Genomic DNA, 27,433 nt, shown 5'->3' with positions numbered 1-27,433 from the left:
ATCACTGGTCCTGCTGTAATCCTGAATTGCAGCATGCTGTAGTGACAGGATCCTAGCCAATGACTGAAAGCCAGGCTGGCTTTCACTCCTACTACACAGTTCTAGCTACAACCCTTTGATCTCACTGAAGTTCTTGTTGCTGCTACATGTGCTCATTGGCCTATGTCTGTGCTAGGAAAATCTGAGCGTGGTTATACTTGTGGTACCAGTGATGGAAGCTGTAGTGCAGGCATGGGCCATCTCTAGCACAGGTTTGATCACACACGTCTCCCTTTTCCACTACCAAATGATGCATCACGCAGAAAAGGGCTGCCATTTTCCTTTATGACATTCACTGGTCCAGCTCTGCATTAAATCGAGATGTGACACTGTTTCCATTGCTACGTGCTATTTATCCAGTTCTCATATAGAGATGGCGGCAGAAGCCTGAAATGGTTTGTTAAACAGATGGTGAACAGCAAAGTCCAGATTTCCAAAAAAGCTCAGCCCCCAGTACTGAGCCCTTTCTGAAAAATCTAGCTACCCCACTTGGGTGCCTAAATAGGAACTGAACTCTTTTGAAAATCTGGCCCTTCATATTCCCTTGCTAGCCCGAAGGCCCTAAAGATAGAGCTCAGCTGTTTATTATGCTGCAGATGTATTCTATTAAAAACAGTGATTTTGAAACCAATATTGGGTTCTAACTCTGCCCTCCATTAATCAGAGATAGCCCAGAGGGCTCTGGTCTCAATACTACAACCAACACTGGGGAAATAACAACAAATTGGGTTAAAAATCACAGGAAGTCATTAGAAGAGGTGCACAAAAAAACAACATGTGCTCAAGTCTTTGCAGGATCAGGGCCTTGTAGTCAAATTGCAGGGGCTGGTCAGTTTCATAACAAAAAAGAAAAAAAAAACCCACTTGCAAGTCTTAAAACGTTCCCAGGCTTCAAATGGACAATGCTGCCCTCTGCTGGGGCACTTCAGAACTGTCACCAACGGAAACAGTGTCTTTGAAAATTAACTATTGGCAGCAAATTTTCATTTTTAAAAAAGTACAGATTCTTTTGCCCTCAAATAATGCATGGTAGATTAATTGAAGCATTGTGCATCTGTACTGTTGATTCTGCCTCAAGAAATATTTTACACACTACAAAGTAATGTCTTCCCAAACAAAACAAAAATTGTTTAAAGTCTGAAAGTATGCTTCATTATAGTCATATTAACACCCACACCCTTCCCTCCACAAAAAATTCTTTTACAAAAAATCTACACCTTTTAAATAGTTGGGTTGTTTTACAAGTATAGAACTGAGCAAGAATAAACGCTATTCTTCACAGCTAAATAAACCTTCATTAATCCTGATCTTCCCACCCCAATGACTCCCACATCTATGTTCCTTTGTTTCATTCTATCAAGGAAATATGCAGTTGGATATAGACAGAAATTTCCTTTTTTTGGTTTTATTGAGGCCCAGATTTTTCAAGAGCTCTGTGCTCAGCAGCTCCCATTTAGACACCTAAAAAGAAATGGATGAATTTTCAATAGTGGTTAGCATCCAGCAGCTCTGAGGGGAATTACGCATGTTTTAAATTCTAGCCATTTCATTTAGTGCCTAAATGAGAAAGAAGCTTTTTTGAAAATCCAGCCTTAGCTGTCGGGTAAGAACTTTTGAAAACCTGCCCATATGTCTAAGGAAGGATTTCAAGAGGAATACATTCCCTGGGAACGTTAAGTTGTGTCAGCGCTCTATGCTGGTGTTGGTCCAGGATGAAGTTGTAGTACATATTGTGCTATTGTATAGTGGAAGTGGGGGCTTTGAATGGGACACTCTCTGTTCCTAGTAATTTATTTCAACCTCTACTTTTATTTTTTGCGCAAGGTGGGGCAAAGTTAAGGTTGTATGGCCAATGCAAACAGAATGGGGTAAGAGTAAATGGTAGAGGATGGTATTCCCATTAGGACCTGGCTGAATCTGTTCACTCTTCAAGTGTTCAAAAAGTTCCTCAAATGATTTTTAAAAGGGGGGGAGAGGGCTAGGAAGTTTGTAAAGAAAAAACTGAGGGGAGGGTAGTGGCAGCTGGATTCCACAGAAACATAATGGAAAAGAAGGTAAGATTGAAATTCAGATTTATGTTTGGAATTTTTTTTTTTTTATTAAGTGCCAAAAGTTTAAATCTAGGGGTTTGCTTAGCTATGATCCCCCAGAGGGGTGGTGGTGCAAGGATGTAGGAAGCTTTTGTTCCCATTGAAGAATGCTCCATACCACCTATCTATGTACCCAGACTCTGTCTCTCCAGCCCCCATTCACACACGCAATCATTCTAGTCCCTTCCAGTTTCATCCAGATCTCTTACCCTACATTACATGTCCCCCACCTCCAGTTCAACCCAGCTCTGCAGCAACACTGACCTGCAGATGAATGTTGATATTTACAAACCTTCAAAAATACTTTAAATGGTTGTGTCATATAACTGTGAAAACAGCTGTGTGTGGATGCAGCCCACATGGCAGCCCTTGGTAACAGGAAACGAAGATAAACCCATGTTGCCAGCTCTTAAAGCCCCAACTCTGGGACGTAAGGGGGGGTGGACGGCTGGTAGGCAGTGGGCTGTGATATGCAGGTCAGACCAGGTGATTTGGTGATCCCTCCTGGCCTTAACCTCTGACACAAAAACCTCAGAATTCATTTTAAAAAATATTTCCATTCCTAGCAGAGAAAAGCCTGGAACTGTGACCAGGGTGAACCTTCACGGCTCAAAAAACCCCAACAACAGGCAAATAAAAAGAACCCCCAAATAATTATTTTAAAATCTCTTTCTGGGGCCTGACTCAAGATTTCGAGCATTTGGGGATGGCGATACAGCACCGCAAAGAGAAACGCTACAATACCATGCTATTAAGGCAGGGCTTCCTCTGTGCAGTCTTTCTTTACGCTAGCCCAATGCACATCACAAACCCAGAGCAAAACCGCACAGAATGGCTTATTTAAAATGGGATCTGAAATACCCAAATATTCTGCTTAAAAAGAAGTGCAGCCCTGTATGAGCAAGATGGTCACTTTCTCCAATTCCTACTAGCTTCTTCTTGAGCTTTCCGAACTGGGTTGGACATTTACCAGGAGTCTGACCCCACCTTCCAGTGCTATCTCTTCATACCCCTGCTCTCATAAGGCAGGGAAGGGGGCTGTAGTGCTGGATCTGTATACCCCATCTTTGTATTTATCCCAATAATCCCCCAAATCTCCACTCCTCCCAAAACACCCCCCCTTCCAAAAACAGCTAAACTCTCCCCAGCAGGGCTGACAAGACAAGACAAAGATGGAGTTTGTAGGCCAAGCCATTCTGGAGATATGTGAAGCCGAAAACTAGAGTTTTGCAAAAAGTCGACCCACTGGGGAGTTTTGAAAACAGCTCTTTAATTTAAAATTCTGCTTTCCCCCGATACTTCCCAGAGCAATTCTAGCCTTCCATACAACATGCCTGTGAAATTGCAGGGACATTGGTTTCTTATGGGAATGGGATGGAAATCAGGATTATAATGAAAAGACAGTTTCAACTTTAATGACCAAGAGGTTAGTGCTACTCCATACTATTTTGCACTTCTCCAGTACTTTTCATCCAAGGGAGTCAAAGCACTTTACACAGATAAATGTTATCACTCCCATTCTACCAATAGGAAAATGGAAAGTGATTAAGTGACAGGTCAGTGGTAGACCAAGGAACAGAACCTAGATTTCCTAATCCCCAGTCTCCTTCCCTAGGCCCCAATACAGGACAGCACTTAAGCATGTGCTTAAACCCCACTGAAGCCAATGGGACTAAGCACCCACTTAAGTACTATTCTGAATGGGGATGGACACAAGTGCTTTGCTAAATCATAATTCTCTAGTTATTAGAATCCATATACACATTTTTAACATCAAATACTTTATAAAACTGGCTTCTGGATTGTAGGAAGGTTTCACAAAGTCTCCTTGGCACCCTGCTATGATTCTTCACATGTCACATACCTTGGTACTCTTGTTCAAACTCAGCCCCAAGTGTTTTTGCCTGTGTGTTTGAACTAGGGCCCATGTATCGTATGATCATTCTACATGTGAAACTCCTGTTGAAGTCAATTGCTCTTAGCACTGTTGCAATGTACACTGGGGCCTCTCTCCCTGAAGCCTGGGCACCCGTAAGAGTGATTAGAAGTCAGAATGTGTAGCAATCTAGACATAGGAAGTGTACGCACTAGTGTTCAAAACCCAACTGATCTGCGCCAAAGGAGAAGTCCTTTCTGCTTCTAGTTCTGAATAAAAATATTCAGCTAATGTTTTTATTACTCTAGAATATTTTAATTATAAATTTGTTACCAAGCTTTGACAAATGGTAATAAACACCCATGAGAAGGCTCGAGTCTCAAACTTTTTGAGAAAGCAACATATTGAAGATGATTGTTAAAAAAGATATTCATTTCTGTAGCTGTACTATTCACAAAGAGTCATCGTGGTCGTTAGAACAAATAAAATCACTACTAAGAAAGATATATACAGAAACACCTATTTTTTCTAGTACCGGTACTCTGCTATGTTTCAGCTACCACAAACATTAAAGACATTTGAAATTATGAGTGTGCTCTGCATGCAGCTCTGGGATGTATTTGATACGCTGAAGTACAATAATGTCATTTCACTTCAGATCATCAGCAGCAACACATTTTAAGCACTCATACAACATTGCAACTTGGCTATTACTTCAGGATCTCAAAAGAAGGACATGGATATCAATAAACAAGTTAGCAGTAACTCTTCATTTTGCCAGTTGTAAAGGACACTGATTGTCTTCACAGCACAAGAGTCTGGTCTTGTCACAAATGGTGCCCTTTTCCCTGAGTTTCCTTTGTGTTTTGCTAGGCAGGATGACCGGTTGGCTTGGGAGATGTACAAGTCCTTGCTTGGCACTCTTTCCATTACAAGGCAGAGTTTAGGAAATCGAGGAGTTCAGCACGGTTTCGGTCTCTCTGTGGATTAGAAAAGCAGTTCTTATAAATCACTCGTTTGTTCGGTAAACAATTAAATTTGTTAAGAAGTCAGCTTGGAAGTGTATATTTCTATTACACAGAAACTTAAAGGACCACTCAAGGGAGACAGAAAATCAGCGAAAAGTAGTTTTCTCACAGACACAGAATAGTACTCAATGGGCCTGATACTCCACTGCTTTGCATTCTGTGTAGTAATTTACACCTGTGTAAAGTGGATGTCAACTGCTACCAAATCCAGATGGCTGGACATCATGATCCCCTGTGTTGCACGATAAATATGGCTATACTGGGTGCAAAGCACTGAAGAATCAGGCCAGATATGCAGCCTCAGGATGCCTTCTAAGGGTGGTCCTTTATCAGGGGTGGCTCTAGACATTTTGCCGCCCCAAGCACGGAGGGTCCGCTGGTCCCGCGGCTTTGGCGGACCTCCCACAGGCGTGCCTGCAGGAGGTCCACCGAAGCCGCGGGACCAGCGGACCCTCTGCAGCCAAGCCACCAAAGGCACCCTGCCTGCCGCCCTAGCGGCAACCGTCAGAGCGCCCCCAGTGGCTTGCTGCCCCAGGCACGCGCTTGGAGTGCTGGTGCCTGGAGCTGCCCCTGTCCTTTATACCGGTTTCACTGTTTTTCTGAAAGTAGCAACACCTATGTTATAAAGAGTCACAGTTTAGAATGTAATTTTATGAACAAAACTTTTATTGCAAATACTAAATTGTTTGAACAAGTGGCACAAATGTATTGACCTCATCAACAGTAGGTATCATAGCCACTATAAATAATCAGATAAGGAACTATGAAGTACCATCATCTAGACATCAGGCAGTTTCATTCTTAGCATAAAAGTGGCAAAATCAAGTCAGATTCAGCATGGCTTGAGGGCAACAATAGCCAAACAATATATTTTTGACTAAATCTAACCTCAAAATGGTCAGTGTAATATATCAACTATAAAGTGAGCAGTGATCATTGAACAGTTAGCCAATCAAATTCAATAGCACTGGCTAGCCAAACTGAATACCTGCTGATTGGTGTCTCACAGACTGCAGACAAACAAGGGGAACTGCTGAGAAATGTGGAAATATAATTTGGGTTGTGACTCTCAAGCGTCCATTTAATTGTCAAAATTTAACTATTTCACAGCTGACCATCTTAACAGAATGATCCAGCAGTTCTGGAGCTGTGGGGAAAGAGTGTGTGGAGTACAATCCCCTTTTCTCCCATTCGACACCTGCACAGCGATGACTAGCCTCACACACTTCAAGAAAATGGGGGCAAGGAACACAGCCAAGGGTATGTCTACACTTACCTCTGGAACGATCGAGCCAGCGGGGGTTGATTTATCATGTCTAGTGAAGACACAATAAATTGACTGCCGAGTACTCTCCTATCGACTCCACTACTCCACCGGAGTGAGAAGTGTAGGCGGAGTCGACCGGGGAGCATCAGCCATTGACTTACCGCAGTGAAGACACCACGGTAATTAGTTCTACGTACGTCAACTTCAGCTACTCTATTTTCATAGCTGAAGTCGCGTAACTTAGATTGACTTAGCTCGCGCCCCCCCTCTCAGTGTAGACCAGGCCCAAATGTAGAAACCCAAGACACTGGGAAGGTGGCAGTACTCCCTCTTTCATAGAAGAGTTAAAAGTAAAACCAACTATAAATCACACCAATGGAGAAAACCATGAACTGGTTATGAGAAAACTGTAGCGAACTCAGGGCTTCTTACTTAAGTTAGATAGGCACCCTTTACATGTCTGAATATCACAATAGTCCATGCACACGTCATACAATTATTTTATGCCCAAGGGACTAAATTTAATCTCTCTATGGTGACCCCATAACTACATAAAAAATTGCACTCAATTTAAAGCTTTTAACAGCACAATCAGCTCATCTACACAATGCAAGTGATCTGGGATTATATAAAAAAAACCCTGTACTCCATCTTTTGGGACATATAGACCATTTTCAGCCATTTACCTCTTTATCCTTTTTACTCTTCTTTATTTTCATCTTAATTTTTTTTCCTGTTATCATACTGTAGTTTTCGGTCTTCTTTTTGTCTTTAAGGTACTAAAATGAGATCATGCACTGTGATACATTTCAAAGAATAAAAATATGCTCACACTTTTCTAAACAACGTTATATTAATAAGCACATTTTATTATCATGCAGGGAACAGACACTAACTTCTCTCTCGTGGAGCGCAGAAGCTAGGCATGCTGTACTCCATTTCCTGGTGGGCCTTTTATTTCATAAACACTTGTGCATGGGGAGGAATGGGAGCGTAACAGAGCACTATGAAACAGATGCCAGCACATGTACCTTGGAAAGCTGGACAGGCCCTGATTTCTCTCGCTTTTTTTTCTTCTCTTTCTTTTTCTTCAGCTTGTTCTCTTTCTTCCTCTTCTAAAAGTATAAGACACATATGCAAAGCTCATACTTCTCACAGAAGCACAAGAAAAAAAAATCCAACCCAAATATGTATGAACTCACAAATTTCCTGCTACTGTCCTGGAAGTCACGTTTGCCATAGCTCCCCACGCCTGGACCAACTCTGGGAGATGTATTAATGGGGGGGCAGCAAAGAGGCTGATGTTTGTTAAGGCCTAGCGACCCCCATGATCCCAGGAAACAGAAGTGGTGGTGGGTTCCCTGACCCTGTTTCTGGGAGGTCTGGTCCTCCCTGCCTCACTAAATATCTGAAATCCCTGAGCAGAAAGTGATAGAAATAAAAAGTATATGACAGTAACAAAATGCAGATTACATTATTATATCTAACCTGCTTATATTTTCTTGATGGATACAACAAGCTTATTAAGCTTAAACAGAATTTAGGAAAATCTGTAGTCTGTTCCACACTACTTTCAAAAAGTTATCATTTGTTTCTGATGTCCACAAACATTCGGTGGAACTGAAGCTAATACATTTCTAAACATAATGGTGAATTCATTCCTTTCTGTGCTGCCAAATGATGGAGCTGGTTGCAGAAATGTAGACCAGATGCAACTGTCTTCGCTCATAATCCCATTATGGCATTTTTATTGCAGCAAAGCTACCACAGTAGAATTGGATGCTGTTTTATATAGCACCAGTCACACAAGGTCCCCAAGGTGTTTAACAAGAAGTTTCATACCGGTAATGCAGTGATTGCATAGACAGAGGCAGCAGGTCAGTAACAGAACTCATACCAGGGTCCCCAATTCCTCTCAAAGAGTGCCTTAAGTTCTACCTGCACCCATTCCAGACACTACTAGGAGAAGCTCCATTTAATTTTTCCGCTGAAACAGTCAATTTGTACATTTTAATTTCAATTCATTTAATATCACCACAGATATGTCTCCTTTTAAATGAACAATTATGTTCCTTATTTTGATTCCCAGGTGAGTTTTAATCACACCAGAATACAGTAGCATTTAAATTTTTTTGCCTGGATTGCTATTTATTTCTGTCAGCAAATATTTACCTTTTTGTTGCGTTTTTCTTTTTTCCTTTTCTTTGATTTAGACTTGGGAGAATCTAAGAGAAAAAAAAAGAGTCTATAATTTACAATTTTTAAAATATGGGTTATTTTACATATAAAACATTGAAATGAGTACAGCAGGAAAGGGACAGTGTTGCAAGTGTGAGTAAGAAAAGAATACTTAAGTTTGCCTAAACTATATGAACCTTGACACAAAATGAGGCAAAGCACAAACTCAGTTTGCTGCCACCTTGTGGTAGAATATTGACATTATAAATCCGTAATTCACCACCGGTGATGACTTGCATCAATATATTTATATTATTTCAAACAAACACTATCTGTTTCTGCAGCTACTGTCACAAATTATGAACCTATCCAACATAATATCTAGATCAGTGTTTCTCAACGGATGGGTATATGACTCCCAGTGGTTACAAAATGCAGTTATGGGGTCATGAGCCCTGGAAAATTTTATTACAATCTAAAGCAAAGACAATCTTGCTTCCACACCCTCCCCTCCCTTCCCCTTCAAAGTCAAGTATTCTGTCAACCGCTCAACACACACACAAATTATATGGCCTTGTTGTTATCATGGATACTTTTTTTTATTTTTATTTTTCTAGTATATGTAGGAGAGTTGTGAAAAATTTTGACTTTGTGTAAGGGGTTGCCAAGCTGATAGTCCAGAGACCAGATTATAATGACTAAAATTAAGTAATTAGCTTTATAACTTCTTTAGACTAGTCCCTAAAAAGGCTGTGTTGAAAGATTGTTACCGTTGCAGTGGAAAGCACTCAAATGTTAAGAAATCCCAGTATTTGGGACCCCCTGTGCCTTGATACAGACCTTAATTCTATAATTACATTATTTTTTCCACAGGACCCCTGACTCATTCAGTGCACAGGATGGACTGTGCTCAATTAATAGGCAGCGATGAATTATTTTGTTTTATCCTTGTTCAACGTGTGGCCCTAAGCCTTGTTTACTCCACACTATTCAAATCTTGCTCTGAAGACAGAATTAATTTCCTCCTGGGCTTTTCTATGGCGCTAATCACTACAGTAGCTTAGTGCTTTGCAAACATTAATAGTTTGGCATCTCTGTGAAGTGAGAGGGTGGGATTATCCGCGTTTTACATATGAGAGAACTCGCTGTGAGCTTGAAGGGTGGTTTCCTGAAGCATTGAGAACTAGATTAAGGTCCCACGGTGGAGTAGGATCTCTGTTGTGAGGAAAAAGGTTGGTTAAAGTTGAATGTTGAAGTCACAGGGTGCACGAATACTGAAAACCCTGAAACATGTGAGTGAAAATCTGTAGTAGCAGCCAGGTGGACGTTGATGGAGCTGAGTGACAAACCCAGGGTTTTTAAACTCAGTGAGTGAGGTGTGACTCAGAGGGTGATAACACCTGCTGGGTGCACCAGGAATAGAACTGCTTCCACTTTTGCAAGTAAGTCTTTTTTGTGGAGGGTTTTCTACTATTCAAACAGCACATTCTGTACTTTGAAAGAACACTCTACTATGCCCAAGGGCCATCGAGGAGCCAGGCCTTGAAATGTAGTATGGATAGACTGGGGTGACTATTGTGCCCAGTCCTTGGGTCAGTAGGTCTGTGGTCAGAGGCAAGCAAAGAGGTAGCCACAGAGGCAGGCAAATTGGGTCCAGGAACCATATGTGCCTCAGCCAGGTTGGTGGTCAGGGGATGATTACTGCTTTCTCTTGCTTTACTTTGCTTGGGAACTTAAGGCACAATTGTATTAGGGGAGAGGCACAGAATAGAGTTCCAGGCCAATGGGTGAGGTGAGGGAGGCATCTCCTAAAGAGTTGCAGCTACATCCTCCCCTGGAGCAGAACTGCTGGTATGCTGTAGTGAACAGTGTTGGAAAGAGGTCTATCCCTGGGAATCCCCAGGCAAGAAAAATCTTTCATTGGATAGGATCACCCAGTTCCCATTCGTGGTCCTGGCAAAAATGTCTGGTCAGTGTGTTTGCTATGGGTGTTGTGCAGACCAGGCAGATATGCTGATGGTATGTCAATTTGGTGGGTTATGCACCAGTTCCAAAGTTTGTATTACCGCTGTGCACAAGGACTGAGATCTTGCTCTTCCTTAGCGGTTCATATAGCATATGGACACTCTGCTGTTCATGATGATTCTGACCAAGCGATCCTTGATCTTGGGTAGAAAGTGGATGCATGCCTAATGAACTGCTCTGATTGATGGGAAGAGAAGACTCCTGAGGTGTCCATCTGCCTTGTTCCATGAGGTTCTGGAGATGAGCTCCCCAGCTCACTAGGGAGGTGTCTGTGGTGATGGTCTTTGTGGGTGGTGAACACAAAAATGAGACTCCCATGCCAACCTTGTGGAGATCCTTCCACCAACTGAGAGGGCTGGGAACTCTCAGAGGGATAGACATCTGTTTGGAGTGGTTGTGCTTGTTGGAGTGTAGATGGTTCTGGGCCAGGATTGGAGGCATCAGGAATGCAGCCTGGCGTGAAGTGTTATGAACCTACAAGCTGACATACGGCCCAGAAGCAGCAGGCAAACCTCTGCTGTGGTTTATTGAGAATGGGTATGTGATGACATTTATTAAAGTTTGTGCCACCTTTAACACTACATATAATAAAACTTGCTACTGTAGTCTTGTGTGCAAATTCAACACTTTATTTTAAACATGTAGTTATTAGGTACCAAAGTAAGAACAAGAAAGGCTGACTAGCAGCAATCAAAACGTACAACACAATAACCAAACTCAGTGCCAAAACAGTGGAAGATGCATGCTGCCAAATGACACAGACAACTATTTCTGGGTGTCCCCTGTCCCTCTGTTGTCCTTGGCCTTTCTGGTGCATTTTATATGTGCAGGTCACAACTGGACAGGAGTGGATGAATACACAGGTTACATTTGTCTGTTCCATATGCTAGTGTTCATTGCCTTGATTGAGCTTTTGCTCTTATAACATGACAGTGTCTCATTAGTTAAATTTGGGCTCTAATATGCCCATTATAGTTTTATTTCATATGGAACACTTTGTTTCCAATATTCCTGCTTCTAATCATTTGAATCGGTTCTTTGTTAAATAAACCAATACTAGCTTTCTCTATAAACAAATCTGAGCGCTGGGTGTTAAGTGGAGCTGGGTTCTACTGTGGTGTATTGTTCCTTTGGGAGTCCAGTGGAAGAGGGGCTGAAACCACAGGCAGATGTTCGGAGGGCTTGGGTTGGGAGTGTGCCTATCAGTAACCTGTCGACAGAGAGTAGGGCCTGTGGAGGCTTGGAAGGCAGTGCTTGGTTTGCCAGAGACTGGTGGTGTTAGGGAACTGACCCCATCAGGCACAGACAAGGCTTCCTCGTGCTAAGGCCAGGTGGTAGCGAGATGTCTTACAACCTTGGCTACCTCCAGGAAGTGTTACAGAGCGGGCTCGTGTGTTACAGAGGTAGCCCTAACAGGCACGCCCCAGCCTGCAACGTAACCATCTGGAGTTCCTACTCCATGAGAAGTTCACATTTGTCACCAGTCAGTAATGAGTGAAAATTCCTCATAAAGAAGATGCTGATTTAGCACGGAGATGTAGGACAGCCTCCTTACAAGCACCCTGTGTCCATGACAGACCTGGCTGATCGCCAGCCACAGGGACTCCTAACACAGAGAGACAGCCATCCTCCGCTGTAATTTGGAGTCAGATTTAAGGCAGCTATGAACTATATACACACTCTGGTTTGGTCTGAACAGCCAGGGTTTTTTGAGACTCCGTTTACAGACAATCCAGGCCAGTCCAGGTGTGGTCTACTTATAAACTGTGTTGTATTACACAAGAGGGGTACATGAGGCTATTTGTGGAGCCCCAACCTATACTTGTAACAATCAGCAAGTAACTGGTCTCTGTTTCAGAAGAACTGCTTAACTTTTCTTCCTCATTTTGTGGGGTTCATTTTGAATCCCACGTGGTGCTGGAGGAAAGGAGTGTGGAGGATGTTAGGGGAATGGTGTGGGTTCCGCACTGAACACAGGCATACTAAACCCCTGGCTTATATTAATAACTTCATAGGACCATAAGCTGGAAATCCCTCCCATCCATACAGTAACAGCAGCAAACATGGCAACAGAAACTTAGTAGGCTCTGGCCCTTGCTCTGCTGCAGGTTCTGTAGGGGGCTGCTTCCCCAGGTCATTGCCAAACAGCTTTTCCGAGTACAGACGCAGCTGTGCTCTAACTGCTCCGGTGGCATAGCCTCTTTGGTTACTGGCCACAGCACCGGGGTCACTTCAGGCAGCACGTGGGGCTGGGAAGTTATAAGGGTGCCATCCCTGCTTAGCAGATTGTCAGACACCACTGTGGGCTCAGTGCTCATTACAGGTCTGTTGCGGGGTACGTACACCCAGTCACGGGTGCCGGGTCACGTAGGGCGAGAAGGAAAAAGAACTGTATAGCAGCCAGTTAGATCCCTCATTCATCACCCTGACTATCAAATGTGGAAGTATGGCCTAGCGGCCAGTGTCAATAAAGCAGGGCAGCATGGCCCAATGGCCAGAGTCAAGAGTAGCCCACCTAACAATAGGGATTGTGTGGCCTATTGGTCCGCTGGGGAAGTGGGGTACCACTCGGGCGGGTGGGGGTGGCGCCCAGGGCAGGGGGACTCAGGCCCTCACTGCTCCTCTGAGTCCCAGCCCAGGACCCTGTCAGCAGGAATCCTTCCAAAACACGCTGCCTGGTTCACTCTATGATATTTGCCCTCCAAGCCCTCTCTTCATGGCCCAATGCAGCCCTGGCTTGCAGGGTCTTACTGAATACGTCATCTTGAGTCCTCCTCTTTCTCATCATTTGGCTCAGGCATTTTGCGGGTGTGGAGGGAACCCCTCAAGGCCACAACAGCAGTAGCAGCAGACAAAATACAGGGTTTATATGTCAGTATAGTCATAAAAGCACAAGTTAAAATTCAGAACTCCCTTCCCCTCGCTCCCCTAAAGTTTTAAACACTTATTGATACTTCTACTTGGGAGCACTCAGAGCACCAGCCACAGGGAGTATGGCCTAGCAGGGGTAAGGGGAATGAGGAGGGAATTGCTTGGCTGCATGAAGCTATATGGGAGTATAGGACAATGGCTCTGAAGACTGGCACCATTTTCCACAAGCAGTGGTGATTTTAGCTGTTCTCAATCCTGAGGGTGACAAAGCCACAGAGCACAGCTGCTGCTGGTATCCTGAATCTGCCCTTGCCTGTATGCTGCTAGCCTGTGTACTGCAATGGTACCTGCCAAAGTTATCACTGACTGGCACAGGAAAGTGTCCAACTATGGAGGAAGAAATAAGGCTGCCACCCCTAGAAACCTTTGGCAGCAGATTGCAGAATACCACTACAAAAGTTTCACCAAGATCTCTCAGGAGGATTCAAGGGACATCCTTGTGTACATAAACAAACTGCGCTGCGTGTCCCCCCCATCCCTTGCCAAAAGAGGAGAATGAAAAACAAATAATTCTACCTCTCATTGTTGCACCTCTACCTCTTCTAGTCTGAGTAAATTAATGAAAAGTCAATAGCTGTCTCCTGATAAATTGGGGGTGCTACTGTAATGGGAAATAAATTTACACACTTAGCTGAGGTTCCTTCCCCTGCATCAGGCTCACCTGTGCTTGACTGAGTGGACTGCAGCAGTCTCTCAAACAGGCCCTGGCTCACAACATAGCTAGAACCCCTGGTCACATCCCCTACCCTCTTCCTCAGTGTTCATGGCAGGGGCCTGAGACTCGGGCTTCTCCGAGAAATCCATGGTGGTGTGTGAGGTCGTGATGAGGTCGCCCCAAGATACAGCCTGTAGCTCTTTGTAAAAACTGCAGGTCTGTGACTTGGCACCAGATCGATTGTTGGTCTCCCTGGCCTTCTGCTATGCCTGATGCAGCTCCTTTACTTTCACAGAGCACTGCTGCTGATCCCGGTCTTATCCCTTGTCCTGCATCCCCCTGGCAATCTGCTCATAGATGTCAAAATTTCTGCGGCTGGTCTGTAGCCAAGTACTGAGACTCTGGGCAATGTTTGGGAAATAGTGGATGGCTTTGCAGGAATGGGATTCCCTAACTGCGGCAGGGTGATAAATGCCACGCATATCCCAATTTCGGCTCTAGACCATCTTGTGAGATTATACCAACAGAAAGGGCTACTTCTCTATAGTATTGCATGCGCTGGTCGATGAGAGGGGTAGTTTCACTGATATCAATGCGGGGTGGTCAGGGAAGGTGGCTGACACATGCATCTTTAGGAACTCTGGCCTGTATTGAAAGCTGCAAGCAGGGACTTTCTTTCCAGACCAGAAGATTCCAATAAGGGATGTGGATAGTGCCCACAGCGATCCTGGAAGCCCAGCCTACCCCTTACTCCTGTGGCTCATGAAGCCTTACACTGGAAACCTTGAGAGCAGCAAGGAACACTTCAACAGGTTCAGCAGGTGCAGAATAACCACTGAATGTGCCATTGGCAGATTAAAGGGTCTCTAGTGCTGCCCTTTTGGCAGGTTAGATCTCAATGAGGAAAACAAACAAACATTCTCCTTGTCATAGCAGCCTGCTGTGCTCTGCATAACATAAGCAGAGCTAATGGGGAAAGTTACCCTAGGGTGGAGCATTTAGGTAGATTGCCTGGTGGCTCATTTTGAGTGGCTAGATACTAGGACTATTAGAGGAGCTCAACGGGGGCTGCTTGAATCATGGAGGCTTTGAAGCAGCATTTTGATAATGAGCCCTAGTAATGGGTTTCTTTAATGCATTCAGCCAGGCATTGTTTACTTGCTGCCTTGAATGACCCTTGTACTGATTGCTGCCAAAGCACTAATTGTAGTCTGCAAATATGACGATTGCCACTGTATATGCATTTTAGCAGCAACTACTGTGTGCAGGACACAAAAAGATTCCTTTTATTTCTAAGTCTACATTTTTATTAAACAGCAATACACAGATTTCCATTTCCTACACGGGACATGACCCTGAGGAGCACTGTCTCACATGAGGCTCTCACAGCTATGTGCAAGTCCAGTTGTCATTATGAAACGTGTCCCTAGGGGTCAAGGGCAAAGGGTACTGCGACGGGCTGGGAACATGCGAGGAATGTGTGTGGGGAGTTTGGGGATGGCCTGGAATGCAGTTCTGTACAGGCTACAGGGGAAGTTGAGCACGGATGTGCTCTGCCTGCAGTGCAATCAGCGACCTCAGCATTTCTGTTTGGTCCTCCATCAGCTTTATCATCCGCTCTTGCCCCCGTCTCCTCTCCTGGCTATCCATTCTAAGTTTTTCATTGATCGTCTCTCTCCACGCTCTGCTCTCGCTGTCTGCAGCATCGGTTGATTGCAGCAGTTCTCTAAATACGTCCTCCTTACTCCTCCTGGTTCGCCTCCTTATCTGATGGAAGCGCTCCGCCGGTGCGTAGGAGGTGGCCCTCAAGGGCACATCTGCAGAAGGAAAAGAAACAAACAGAGGTAGTATTGTGAGTGCGCTCACAGCCTTGAATCATAACAGTTACATACACCTCTTTCTCACTTTCCCTTAGCAAGCACACAGCACAGCGAGAGCCCAAAACATGGTGAGTTTGGCCTGGAAGGGAGGGAGACGGAAGGGGCAAGATGGGACAAAGGGTATCACTACAAGCGCCTAGGAACACTACTCTGAATACTGGCACTATTTTTCACAGGCAGAGGTGATCAAAGCTGATATCTCATTCCTGAGGGTAACCAAGGATGCAAGGGTGCATCTCCTGCATGCATGCAGCTTCTGACCGGGTCCGTATGCTGCTCGCCTGTGGCTTGCTTTGGTTCCTGGAGAAGTAACTGCCGATTGGCGTGGCAAAGTTTCCTACAACGGGGGAAGAAACAAAGCAGTTCTGCCGAGGAATCTTCGGCAGAGGATTGCAGAGTACCGCCAGGAAAGTCTCCTAGAAATCACTATGGAGGATTCCCAGGACATCCTGGTGTGCATTAACAAACTTTTCCGCAGGGCCCCCACTGCATAGCTGCACAAGGTAATGAGAAGCAGATGCAAAGAGTACCTAGTGTTGTTAATTTCTATCCCTTATCCCACTTTTATCATGTAACAAAATAAAGCAGAGCTCAACCTCCTGTCACCATGCAGTATCAAAGCAAAATGAGTACTTACCAGAGCTCCCCTTTCCTGCATCAGGCATGCCACAGACGGAGTGCTCGGACTGGCTAGACTCCTCCAGAGTCAAAAAGGAGGTCCTGGCTCGACTCGCCAGGCCATCGGCTGACCCTGTCGCAGGTCTCACATCCTCCTCCAGCTCCACTTCCTTGTCCACCACTTTATCCCCAGGGTTGACTCTACTTTGGGCAGGGACTGGAGGCAGCAGCCAGCATTCAAGGGACTCTTGGTGGTGGAGGTAGGGTCACCACTGAGGATAGTGTGCAGCTCCTGGTAGAAGTGGCATGTCTTCAGCGCCACACCAGAGTGACGGTTGCCTCCCTTGCCATCTGGTACACCTGCCTCAGCTCCTTGATCTTAGCATGGCACTGCTGCATGTCCCTTTTGTGCCCCTTCTCCTGCGTGCCACGAGCAATCTGCCCATAGGTATCAAAGTTCCTACAGCTGGAGTGGAGCTGTGACTGCTCAGACTCCTTGCCCCCCAAACCCAACAACTCCAGTGTACTCCAGGGCAGGAGTGCATTCGCTGCAGAAAGTCAGCATGGTCAGTTGTGCATTTGCTATGTGAGCTGTCCATGCCGAGTAAACAGGAACAGGAATTTCAAAAATTCCTGGGGCTTTAAAAGGGAGAGGGGCACATGCCTGCAGATCTGCACGTTGGCAAAGTTCAAACTGCTGACCATTATGGGACACCTCCTGGAGACCAATTAGGACAACATGAGCAAGCGCAGTGTCCACACTGGCACTGCATCGCTCTAACTTCATCACAAAAAGCTCTATGACTCTTGTCAAGGCGGTTTTATGTCAGTGGTGTAGCAGGAGAGTTAAAATCGGCGGGAGGAGCATTGCCGTGTGTACACCATCATTTTGCTGACGAAAGCTGCCTTTTGATGACAGAACTGTGTAATGTAGACAAGGCCTACAGGTGTGGAGACACTCTGGGGCAGGGGAGCTATACATCAGTACTTTCAGAAGATCTCTTCATACAGCTCAGTAGATGCGATTCAGGTTCTTCCAACACTCAAAGACCCTCTTGCAAAAGGAACCTAGTTGGTACCAACAAAGTAGGGCACCATGTGGCTGTCTAGGATGAAGCTGATGTTACCAGGGATGGTACAGCTGGACGATCCATATGGTCATTTCGCCCATTACCTGTAGAAGTGGGTCACGGTCAAAGACCGTTTCTTCAAGGAGTCCCTGGTGACTGGAGAACTCTGAGACGGGTACCCGTGTCAGTGTCTTGTGAGGCTGTTTGCTGAGAGATTTCTCAGAGAGCACCATGCTGCAGATAATCTTTGAGGATGTAGGAGCCACAGCAGTACTCAGACCAGACGCAAGATATACTTGCTACCTGATTTCAGGGATGACTTCTCCCTCTTCTTAGACCCTCTGAAGCTGTTCCAAGGTCTCCGCTCGTTGGAGTCAGAGCTGTGAAAGTTGCCAGGGCACTCAGGTTGTCTGAGGCCAATATACAAGGGGGCCTGAAGTGGTAGCAGGTCTCAAGGAATGCTTCATGGGGAGAAGATTGAGCCTGCTGTCCCTCAGATTCCTAGACCTGCTCTTAAAACCAGTGCAGATCTTGCACTTAGATGGAACATGCGACCCTAAGACAGCTGGAATGTCCATCACTAAGGCAAAAAGACCTATTACAGGTCTGGCAGGGTTTTCAGCCTGAGATTTTGGGCATACCCCACAACAGAGAAGGTGGAAGACAAGGAGAGGCCAAGGTCAGGTGTGGAGGGCGTGAGGGGGGACCCCCAGATGCACACACCATGTTTGGGAAATTAATAAAAAAATATTAAAAGAAGTAAGACTAAAATAAGTCAGCTAGCTAAAACTTTGAAGCTAACGGATAACGCAATGCTGCATCTCTAGTTGCAGGTTGTTGAGAAGGAACTGGAATAGTGGCGGGTCCACCCTCCTCTATATGCTCTCAAATTGGAGCACGGGGATGTACATGGTGCAGATGTGGACCCCACAGACATTGCTACCAAAGATCTCTGATTGAAAGCACACAGACACCTAAAGTGGAGCATCCATAGGGACCCCTAGTCAAAGAATATTTACATATCTGCTTAACTCAATCATAAAGACAATATATTTTATTGTCCAATATATTTTATTGGACAAACTTTTGTTGGAGAGATAGACAAGCTTCCGAGCCACAACTTTAATCATGAGTGCAGTCCTATTGACTTCAGTGGGACTAGTCCTATGAGTAAATGTCACACCTTTAAGCGTTTGTAGGATTGAGACCAAAATTCAGATTAAAATAAAAAAACTAACTTTGGTCTGGACAGGCAGGCAAAGTAGAAACAAATTTCAACTGTTTTGTTTTAAAACATTTTAAATGTACACAATGTTATTTGAGAGCTTACTTGTTGCTTTTGAGTGAAAAGAATTTTTTTTATTTCTAATTTTGATTTGTTAATTTAAATGACAGCACATGCACTGTGTAAAGAGGCGCTTGAGTAGCTACAGGAAGTGGTTACATGAAAACAGTCTCAAGAAACAAAGACAGCAAAGGTTGTGCACTAACTTGTACAGTTATTTCCTGGTAATTAAGCTACATTTAAAGTAAGTTTCAAATATGGGTAGCAGCACTGTTAGAACGAGTAAATACACACTCAAGTGCAGTAATGGCAACTTACCTCTGCCACTTGAACTGCTTCTGCTGCTTGAAGAGGAGGAAAATCTTGATGAAGAGCACGAGGAGGATGTAGTAGTAGTACTAGCAGATGATGTTGATGAAATGGATGATGATCTGCTTCTGCTGCGTTTTCGCTTTCTCTTGTCTTTCCCTTAGGAGAATATAAGGCCTGGTTCATTAGGTTTCAAATAGTGACAACACACAAGCTAATAACTTAAGCTCTGAAGGCACATTTTTATAGAAATTAAAATTTAAGACAAGATTTGGTGAAGCCATTAAAAAAATAAAATAAAACCATTGTCCTTGCCTTCTGTCATTTCCAACATAAGTTAGCTAATAACAATGCCAAGCAATGCAATCAAACATTTTTACTCATGCAAAGCACAGTATACAAATAATAAGAGTTTTTCTGCAGCAGCTATTGTCCTAGACTGAGTTTGATTTCATGACTCCCACCTCTGACTTTCATCTCTTCTTGTGATGTAGCGCATGGTGTTCCACATTTCTCATCACGTCTGTTATCCATATCTAGTGAAAAGAAATATATATAAATATCACCAAAAAGGCTTTCTTGGAAACATATGCACAATGGTAGCTGAGATCAGGGAACGTTTCCATGATCAATTCCTATTATTTAGATGGGGGAAGAAAGATAAATATCAAACTACACCAGGACGAAACATGGGTGTAGGGCAGAGGATGGCAACCTTTCAGAAGTGGTGTGCCAAGTCTTCATTTATTCACTCTAATCTAAGGTTTTGCATGCCAGTAATACATTTTAACGTTTTTAGAAGGTCTCTTTCTGTAGGTCTATAATATAGAACTAAACTATTGTTGTACGTACAGTAAATAAAAGATTTTTAAAATGTTTAAGAAGCTTCATTTAAAATTAAATTAAAATGCAGAGTCCCCTGGACCAGTGGCCAGGACCCGGGCAGTGTGAGTGCCACTGAAAATCAGCTTGCGTGCCACCTTTGGCATGCGTGCCATAGGTTGTCTACCCCTGGTGTAGGGTCTAATCTTGCTATCTGGGAACTGCACAAAAAAAATCCCAAGTACTGTATGTATGGATGTATATATATACACACACACACACACATACATACATATGTCCACACACAAAAACTGCATTCATACTCACCACTTTTATATTCATATATATGTGTGTAAGTTAATTTAAGACTGTTGTACCTTGATTAAATCAGAAAAATTCTGTGAAACTACACGCACGTCATTGTTCAAAGCACATTTTAAAACCAATTTTGCAGACATCTAAGTTTGTACATAATTAAAAAAACCCACTATATACTGCCTTCTAGTCAGAAGACTCACCACAAAGGGCTTCATATGCTAAATACAACACAAAACCACTGAAATGCAACCACCTTTGGTGTGGAGCACTCAGCAGACAGTACATATCACATTGCTGAACAGTGGCATAGAGAGGGGGAATTTTGGCTAGGATACCAGGGAAAACTCTCTCTCTCTCACCAAAAAGTGCCATGTTACCTTTAACATCCATGCATAACACAAGAAAATGTTCCCTACAGTGCAATCTTACATCAGCAGGAAGATGACCTGGATGATCTAATAGGTCTTTTCCATCTTTAAATTCTATGATTCTAATATACAGAAGCTGTACTCTAAAATTCTCATCTGACATACACAAAATTGTTTTGTTTTAAACTCATGGTTTTCCACTTTCTAGTGCATTCTGATTTTAAAGCAGTTTACATTAAGAGATCTTTAAATCTGAAATTAATTCATAAGAACTTGAAGTGGTACATTTTCATAAGGTTTACTCTTACTTAATTCCCATAAACAAGCTAGGGAAATATAGACTAAGGCCTTAGTTACATTTGAGAGTTACAGCCCTGTTGGTGGCTTTATAGTGCTGTAACTCACTCCCCGTCCACACTGGCAAGGCACATACAGCGCTGTATCTCCCTGGCTACAGCGCTGCTTGTACTCCACCTCCGCGAGAGGAATAAAGAGTATAGCACTGTTGCTGCAGCGCTAGGGTGCCAGTGTAAACAAGAAATAATCTTAGTACGCTGTAACTGACCTCCGGAAGCTTCCCATAATCCTTTTAAGTAAAGATTACTCTCTTTGTTTTGTTGTGATGCCTCTCTATTTCGTTGTGAACTCCAGGCTCCCGAAGCTGCTTATCAAAAAACAAACACACACAGCTACTGTTTGCTGTGAATGAGCAGAGGCAGGCAGGCACCCTTTGGAACGCCCACAGCTAGTGTTTGCTTGAAGAGAGGGGGGAGGGAGGGGGCTTGAGGAGAGAAGCGGCATGGCACGCAGGAGGGAGGGAGTGTGGGGGTCCATTTCGGGGAGGCTGCTTATCAGCTGCTGTTTGCTTTCAGTGAGTGAGAGGGGGTGGGAGAGGGGGTCGGAACTTGCAAGGCAGCTGTTCACAGAGTGTCAGCTCCAAAAATCCACTCTCAATCTCCCCCATGCTCCCTGTCACACTCCACCCCACACCCCCCTTTTGAAAAGCACGTTGCAGCCACTTGAATGCTGGGATAGCTGCCCATAATGCACCGCTCCCAATGCCGCTGCAGATGCTGCAAATGTGGCCACGACAGCGTGCTGGCAGCTGTCAGTGTGGACAGACTGCAGCGCTTTCTCTGCTCAGCTGTACGAAGACAGATTTAACTCCCAGTGCTGTACAGCTGCAAGTGTAGCCATAGTCTAGATGGTGCTACTATAAGGTGGAAAACTGTTCCCATAGAGTAGTCACCAGTGGTTCATAGTCAAGCTGGAAGGGCATATTGAGTGGGGTCCCACAGGCAAGGCTTTGGAGTGGAGCCCGGAGCTGGAGCACGGACCAGTAGGTTTTTGCCCGGAGCTGGAGCGAAGCCGGAACAGAGCAATTGCTCCAAATCCCTGCCCATAGGGATCGGTCCTGCGTCCAGTTCTAGTCAATATTCTCACAAAATGATTTAAATCAGTGATACTCAGAGCTCAGTAGTTAAGGAGCAAACCAATGATCAATATTACCCAGAAGATCCATAGTAGTGTGAATTCACTGTTTCATTTACTGTACTCTCACTGCAAAATGTATACTTATTTTATCAACTACAACTGGTTAATAGCATAGTAAAAGCATCCTGATTGGTTAATAATTAAATCTGAGTGTTTTAATATCATGTGCTGCAAAGAGCCACAGGGGAGAGAGAGCCGCTTGCGAGCGCCTCAGTCTGAGTATTACTGATTTAGATAATGGCATAGAGTGTACATTTACAAAGTTTGTGAATGACACCACGCTGAAAGCAGTTACAAGTGGACAGAATTAAAATTCAAATTGATCTGGACAAACTGGAGAAATGGTCTGAAGTAAACAGGATGAAATTCAATAAGGACAAATGCATAGTATTCCACTTAGGAAGGAACAATCAATTACACACAGAATGGGAAATGACTGCCTAGGAAGAAGGGATCTGGAGGTGGATCACAAGCTAAATAGCAGTCAACAATGTAACACTGTTGAAAAAAAAAAAAGGGGGGGCGGAAATCATTCTGGGATGTTTCAGCAGGAGGGTTGTAAACAAGACATGAGATATAATTCTTCCACGCTATTCCACATTGATTAGGCTTAACCTGGAGTGTTGTGTCGCGTTCTGGGTGCCAAATTTCAGGAAAGATGTGGACAAATCGGAGAAAGTCCAGAGGAGGAGAACAAAAATTATTAAAGGGCAAGAAAATATAACCTATGAAGAAAGATTGAAAAAACTGTGTTTGTTTAGTCTGGAGAAGAGAAGACTCAGGGCGGGACAGGATAACAGTTTTCAAGTACATAAGAGGTTGCTACAAGAAGGAGGGAGAAAAATTGTTCTCCTTAACCTCTGAGGATAGGACAAGAAGCAATGAGCAGAAGTTGGAGTAATGGAGGTTTAGGCTGGACATTAGGAAAAACTTTCTAACTCTCAGGGTAGTTAAGCACTGTAACAAATTGCCAGGGAGCTTGCGGAATCTGTGTTACTGGAGGTTTTTAAGAACATTCCGGACAGCTGGTCTACTTATTACTTAGTCCTGCCTTGAGTGCAGGGTGTGACTACACCCCATATTCTTCATAGAAATATTGTTATAATTATAGCATCTCTGAGATGTATTTTATGCAAGATGGGTGTATCATTGGAAAGGTTATGATGTACTGAATATGATTATCCTATTTGTATGCATCTATCATTTCTGAATCTGAAGTTAGGAATATTGACTATGTAACAATTACAAGTAGGCTTACACCTGGGGAATGCCCATGAGACAGAATGCAATCAGTCTGGATGGGCCATTAGGGAGAACAATAGGACTTTGAAGATGCTAATCTCCCCTCTTCCTGAGAAACTGCCTGGGATGCAACAATTGGCTTTTGACTCATGGCTGCTTTGACACTGCAGGGTCATGTGATCATGGTACTGGACTCCATCATAGAATACCAATATTTTTCCTCTGAGGGGTGTGGGAACCTCAGTGGCAAACAAAGGGTTCTTGTCATATGTAAAACCTATTTAAGACAGGGGAGTGACTTAATCAGTGTTCATTCTTCACTGAATACCTACTCAGGATGACTGCTGAAAACATCTAAGAAACAAGGACCCCGGAGGGGGGGGGGGGGGGCTGAGCCCAGGCTGAAAAAGGTGTCTGGCTTGTGAAAGAAATGCCTAAAACATTTAATGTGAGAAATTACTACTTGTAACCAGTTTCTTTAGTGCAGCGGTAGACAACCTATGGCATAGGTGCCGAAGGCGGCACACAAGCTAGTTTTCAGTTGGCACTTGCATTGCCCGGGTCCTGTCCACTAGTCCGCAGGCTCTACATTTTAATTTAATTTTAAATGAAGTTTCTTAAAAACATTTTAAAAAAATTATTTACTTTACATACAACAGTTTAGTTATATATTATACACTTACAGAAAGAGACCTTCTAAAAACGTTAAAATGTATTACTGGCACACGAAACCTTAAATGAGCTGTGCTTCCTCCACATTGAGGGAGGGGGTGAGTTTCATGAGCTTTTGCTGTATAGTAATCTGTGCAGCGCAAGACAATATAATTTCGGGTTTACACTCTAGAGGGGGTGTGCACTTGAGTGCTGGGGAATTCCTTAGCTGAAGCTTTCCCATGCAGAGCTGATTTCAGTGTCTGTGTCTTTCTGCAGCTGGGTGTGTCCCTACCTGCGTGTGTGCTGGAGGAGGCTTGAGGGCCTGGCTCAGCAGTACAGCATAAGGGAGCCCAGGCTGTTGGAACAGGCAGGCTCAGTGGTACCCCAGTACATCAGGTGGCACCCCAGAGTGTGAGGAGAGGGTAACCCATCACATACAGGGGCTGGACTAGATGAGCTATTGAGGTCCCTTCCAGTCCTACACTTCTATGATTCCATTCATAGCTCTTTTAGCACAGGTCATTAGTACTTAGTGTTCGGCTCTTAAGATGGTAGGAGATTACAGCAAAACATCCATGCTGTGTGATATCCAGTCAACATGACCTCAGAGCAGTGGATGGCACACAGGTAAAGAGATAAACCTGTCCTGGCATCACGCAAAGCAATATGGGGTAGCAGTTTGCAGACTGCCAAGCTAGTGGAAATGGGTGGAACACACACACGTACATTAGTCCACACTAACTAATACACAATGAACTTAATATATTCTCAGAGTGAATTACAGAACATGGCCAATTAGTATACTTTGAAGAATTGTGTTGCATGGATACAAGTCACTTGAATGCACACTAAGTAAAGTTACTGTGGACTAAAACCCTGTGTAGACAAGCCTGTGGTGTCTGCAAAATATAAAACGAGGCTAATACTTACCTACTTTTCAAAAGGACATATATATGAATACTATAAGTGAATGATTATGTCATGTAAACTTTTTAGACAGTGCTACAAGGAGATAGACTTGGAAATTTATTTAATCCATTTAAATTCCCTGAGACTTTGAAGGGATGAGGAAACAATGCAAGATGTTGATAGCATCACTTAAATGCAACTTTATAGAAATAATTAAATTAAAAGCTCATGCAAATTAAAATCATTTAAAAAAATCTCAAAAGGAGAAAAACTGCTATGATCACAATATAAGCCTATGACAACAAATTCATTCTGCATTAAAACTACTCTCTGCATCAGGTGATCTAATGCCAAAGGGATCACACAGCACGAACAACCTTACACACCTTAAAAACACAGGCACAATCAGGCTAAGAAACATTTCAGGTCCAAAAATGAACCTACTGTAATAATAAAAATCTTTCATTTTCCTAAGTTTTTAACTATAAAATTTAGTGCCAGGGCACTAAGAAGATTATGATGTTCAGCATTTATTACACATTTTATTCAAAAGACTGAATATAGTGGCATATGTACAAGTGCAATCCCGAAAAATATCAGAAAACCAAAAGGAAGTCAAAATACTCTTCTTTGCTAGGCAACCTAATACACAGTGCAGATTAATTTGCAGCTGCAGGTGCACATGTACATGGATTTCTGAAATGACTTCTGAAAGTTAAAAATGTGCTTAACCAAACACATGCTGTTATGCACAGCATCACACTGTGCGGGTCACAACTGTGAGCCTCAGTGTTTGAGAGTAACGACTAAGGGCACGTGGAGTCAGCAAGATTAGCTTTGGGGAGGGATATACATCTCTCTTTCAATCCCTTTTTGTTAGGGCAAAGATTGTCTGTCCTTCAGTGACCAGCGCTTGAGGAAGCTTATCAACCACCTCTCAATTAGTGAGCAAGTCAGTGATATGCAGAAGCACCATGTGGCCAACTCTAGCAATATTTGGTGTTTGGCTTAAAACCCCAGCTCCGCGAGTCAGGTTATTACAGGAGAATCTCAGCTTCCATTAAAAGCAAGTTTCTGCTGCTCAGGGCGGTGGAGAAAACCACGGCCCCGAGCGCCCTCTGAAGGTGCGGAGAGCAGAAGGCAGCAGAGAGGCCCCTGCCCCAGGTTATCCACAGGGGCTGGAACTAGGGACGCCTGACGGGGGCGGTTTCCATCCTACGCGGGGTTCACGGCTCGGGCCCCTGGCTGACACCAGCCCCCCGTGATGTCGCGGGGTCTGGGCCAGGCGTTTTGAACACCGGGGGGGGGTACAGCGGTTCCAGCCAGAGCGGGGCGGGCAAGTGAACCCCCCCCGCCGCGATGTGCTTGGGGGGGCGTCTGCCAGGGCCGCGGCCCGGGGGCAGCTCAGCGCCGCGCTCCCTCTCCCTGCGGGCGGGCGGGCGGGCGGGCGGCAGGAGCTCCGCGGAAGCCACCGGCCGCGGCGGGTGCCGAGCGGGCCCGCGGCGGGGCGGGGCGGGCGGTGGAGCGCCGCGCGGGAGGGGCCGGGAGAAGGGGGCAGACAGCGGCCGGGGAGAGGGGGAAGGAGACGCTGCTTCCCGGGCGCCAGCGCTGCGCCGCGCCCAGCACTTACCAGGGCCCCGGTCCCGCCTCAGCCGCCCCAGCTCAGCGGCCAGCGTCCCCGTTACCCGGAAGCACACGGCTGACCCGACCGGAAGGGAATAGGGGCTACATCCGGGAGATCCGCGGGGGGCGGGCCTGCGTTCAGAGCAGCGGGGTGTCTCCCCACGGGACGGCCTATGTGCGGGCCTCCTCCCCCCCGCGGGGTTACCTCGCACATGGCGCGTGCGGCCAGCCCCGCCCAACAGAGCAGCTGCAGGAGGGGGGGGCGGGGTCACGGCTGCCACGTTCCGCGCGGCCTCTCTGTCAGACGCTAACGAGGGTAAATCAACGGGCGCGGGCCGTATGCAAATGAGCCTGTAGGTTCATCTCCTACTTGTGCCCAGCCCGCTGCGGCGCGTGTGCGTCAGCTAAGCCCCCCCCCCGGCAGCGGCGGGCCCGGGAGGTCCCCCCATGCCGGGGGCTTGTCCCCCACCGTCCCCGGCCGCCGCTGGCAGGGCTGGGCAGGAGCCGCGCCAGGCCGCGCTCGGCCCGGGGCTGCCGCTCCGCTCCCACAAGCGGGCTGGAGTCTCCTCCCCGCGTTGTGACCCAGGCCGCGATTGCTCGGGAGCGACCCGCGCTGCGGAGGTGAAGCTGTGTGACCAGCCGCCCTTGGCACGTTATCAGCAGCCTTCGGTCGCCCGAACTTCTCGCTTCTGCCTTTGGCCGCGCACGTGGATGATCCGGGGGGGCTGGGTGTGTGCGCCAGGAGCGAAAGG

The 27,433-nt window shown here is 45.1% G+C and overlaps 1 protein-coding gene across 1 annotated transcript; it reads right to left on the bottom strand.

Moving 5' to 3' along the window:
- Positions 1-3,422: 3,422 nt before the first annotated feature.
- LOC120402054 (corepressor interacting with RBPJ 1-like) lies at positions 3,423-26,880 on the bottom strand. Its single transcript, XM_039532407.1, has 7 exons — positions 26,689-26,880; positions 19,716-19,787; positions 19,261-19,410; positions 8,473-8,525; positions 7,332-7,415; positions 6,987-7,079; positions 3,423-4,985 (listed from the first exon to the last, which is right to left on the bottom strand). The coding sequence occupies exons 2-7, from the start codon at positions 19,783-19,785 to the stop codon at positions 4,935-4,937; spliced, it is 501 nt and encodes a 166-aa protein (XP_039388341.1). The 5' UTR covers positions 19,786-19,787; positions 26,689-26,880; the 3' UTR covers positions 3,423-4,934.
- Between the last annotated feature and the right edge of the window lie 553 nt (positions 26,881-27,433).

This window comes from Mauremys reevesii, linkage group 3 (genome assembly GCF_016161935.1).
Source record: "Mauremys reevesii isolate NIE-2019 linkage group 3, ASM1616193v1, whole genome shotgun sequence".
Classification (NCBI taxonomy): domain Eukaryota; kingdom Metazoa; phylum Chordata; order Testudines; family Geoemydidae; genus Mauremys; species Mauremys reevesii.
This window is presented reverse-complemented; position numbering and strand designations above follow the sequence as displayed.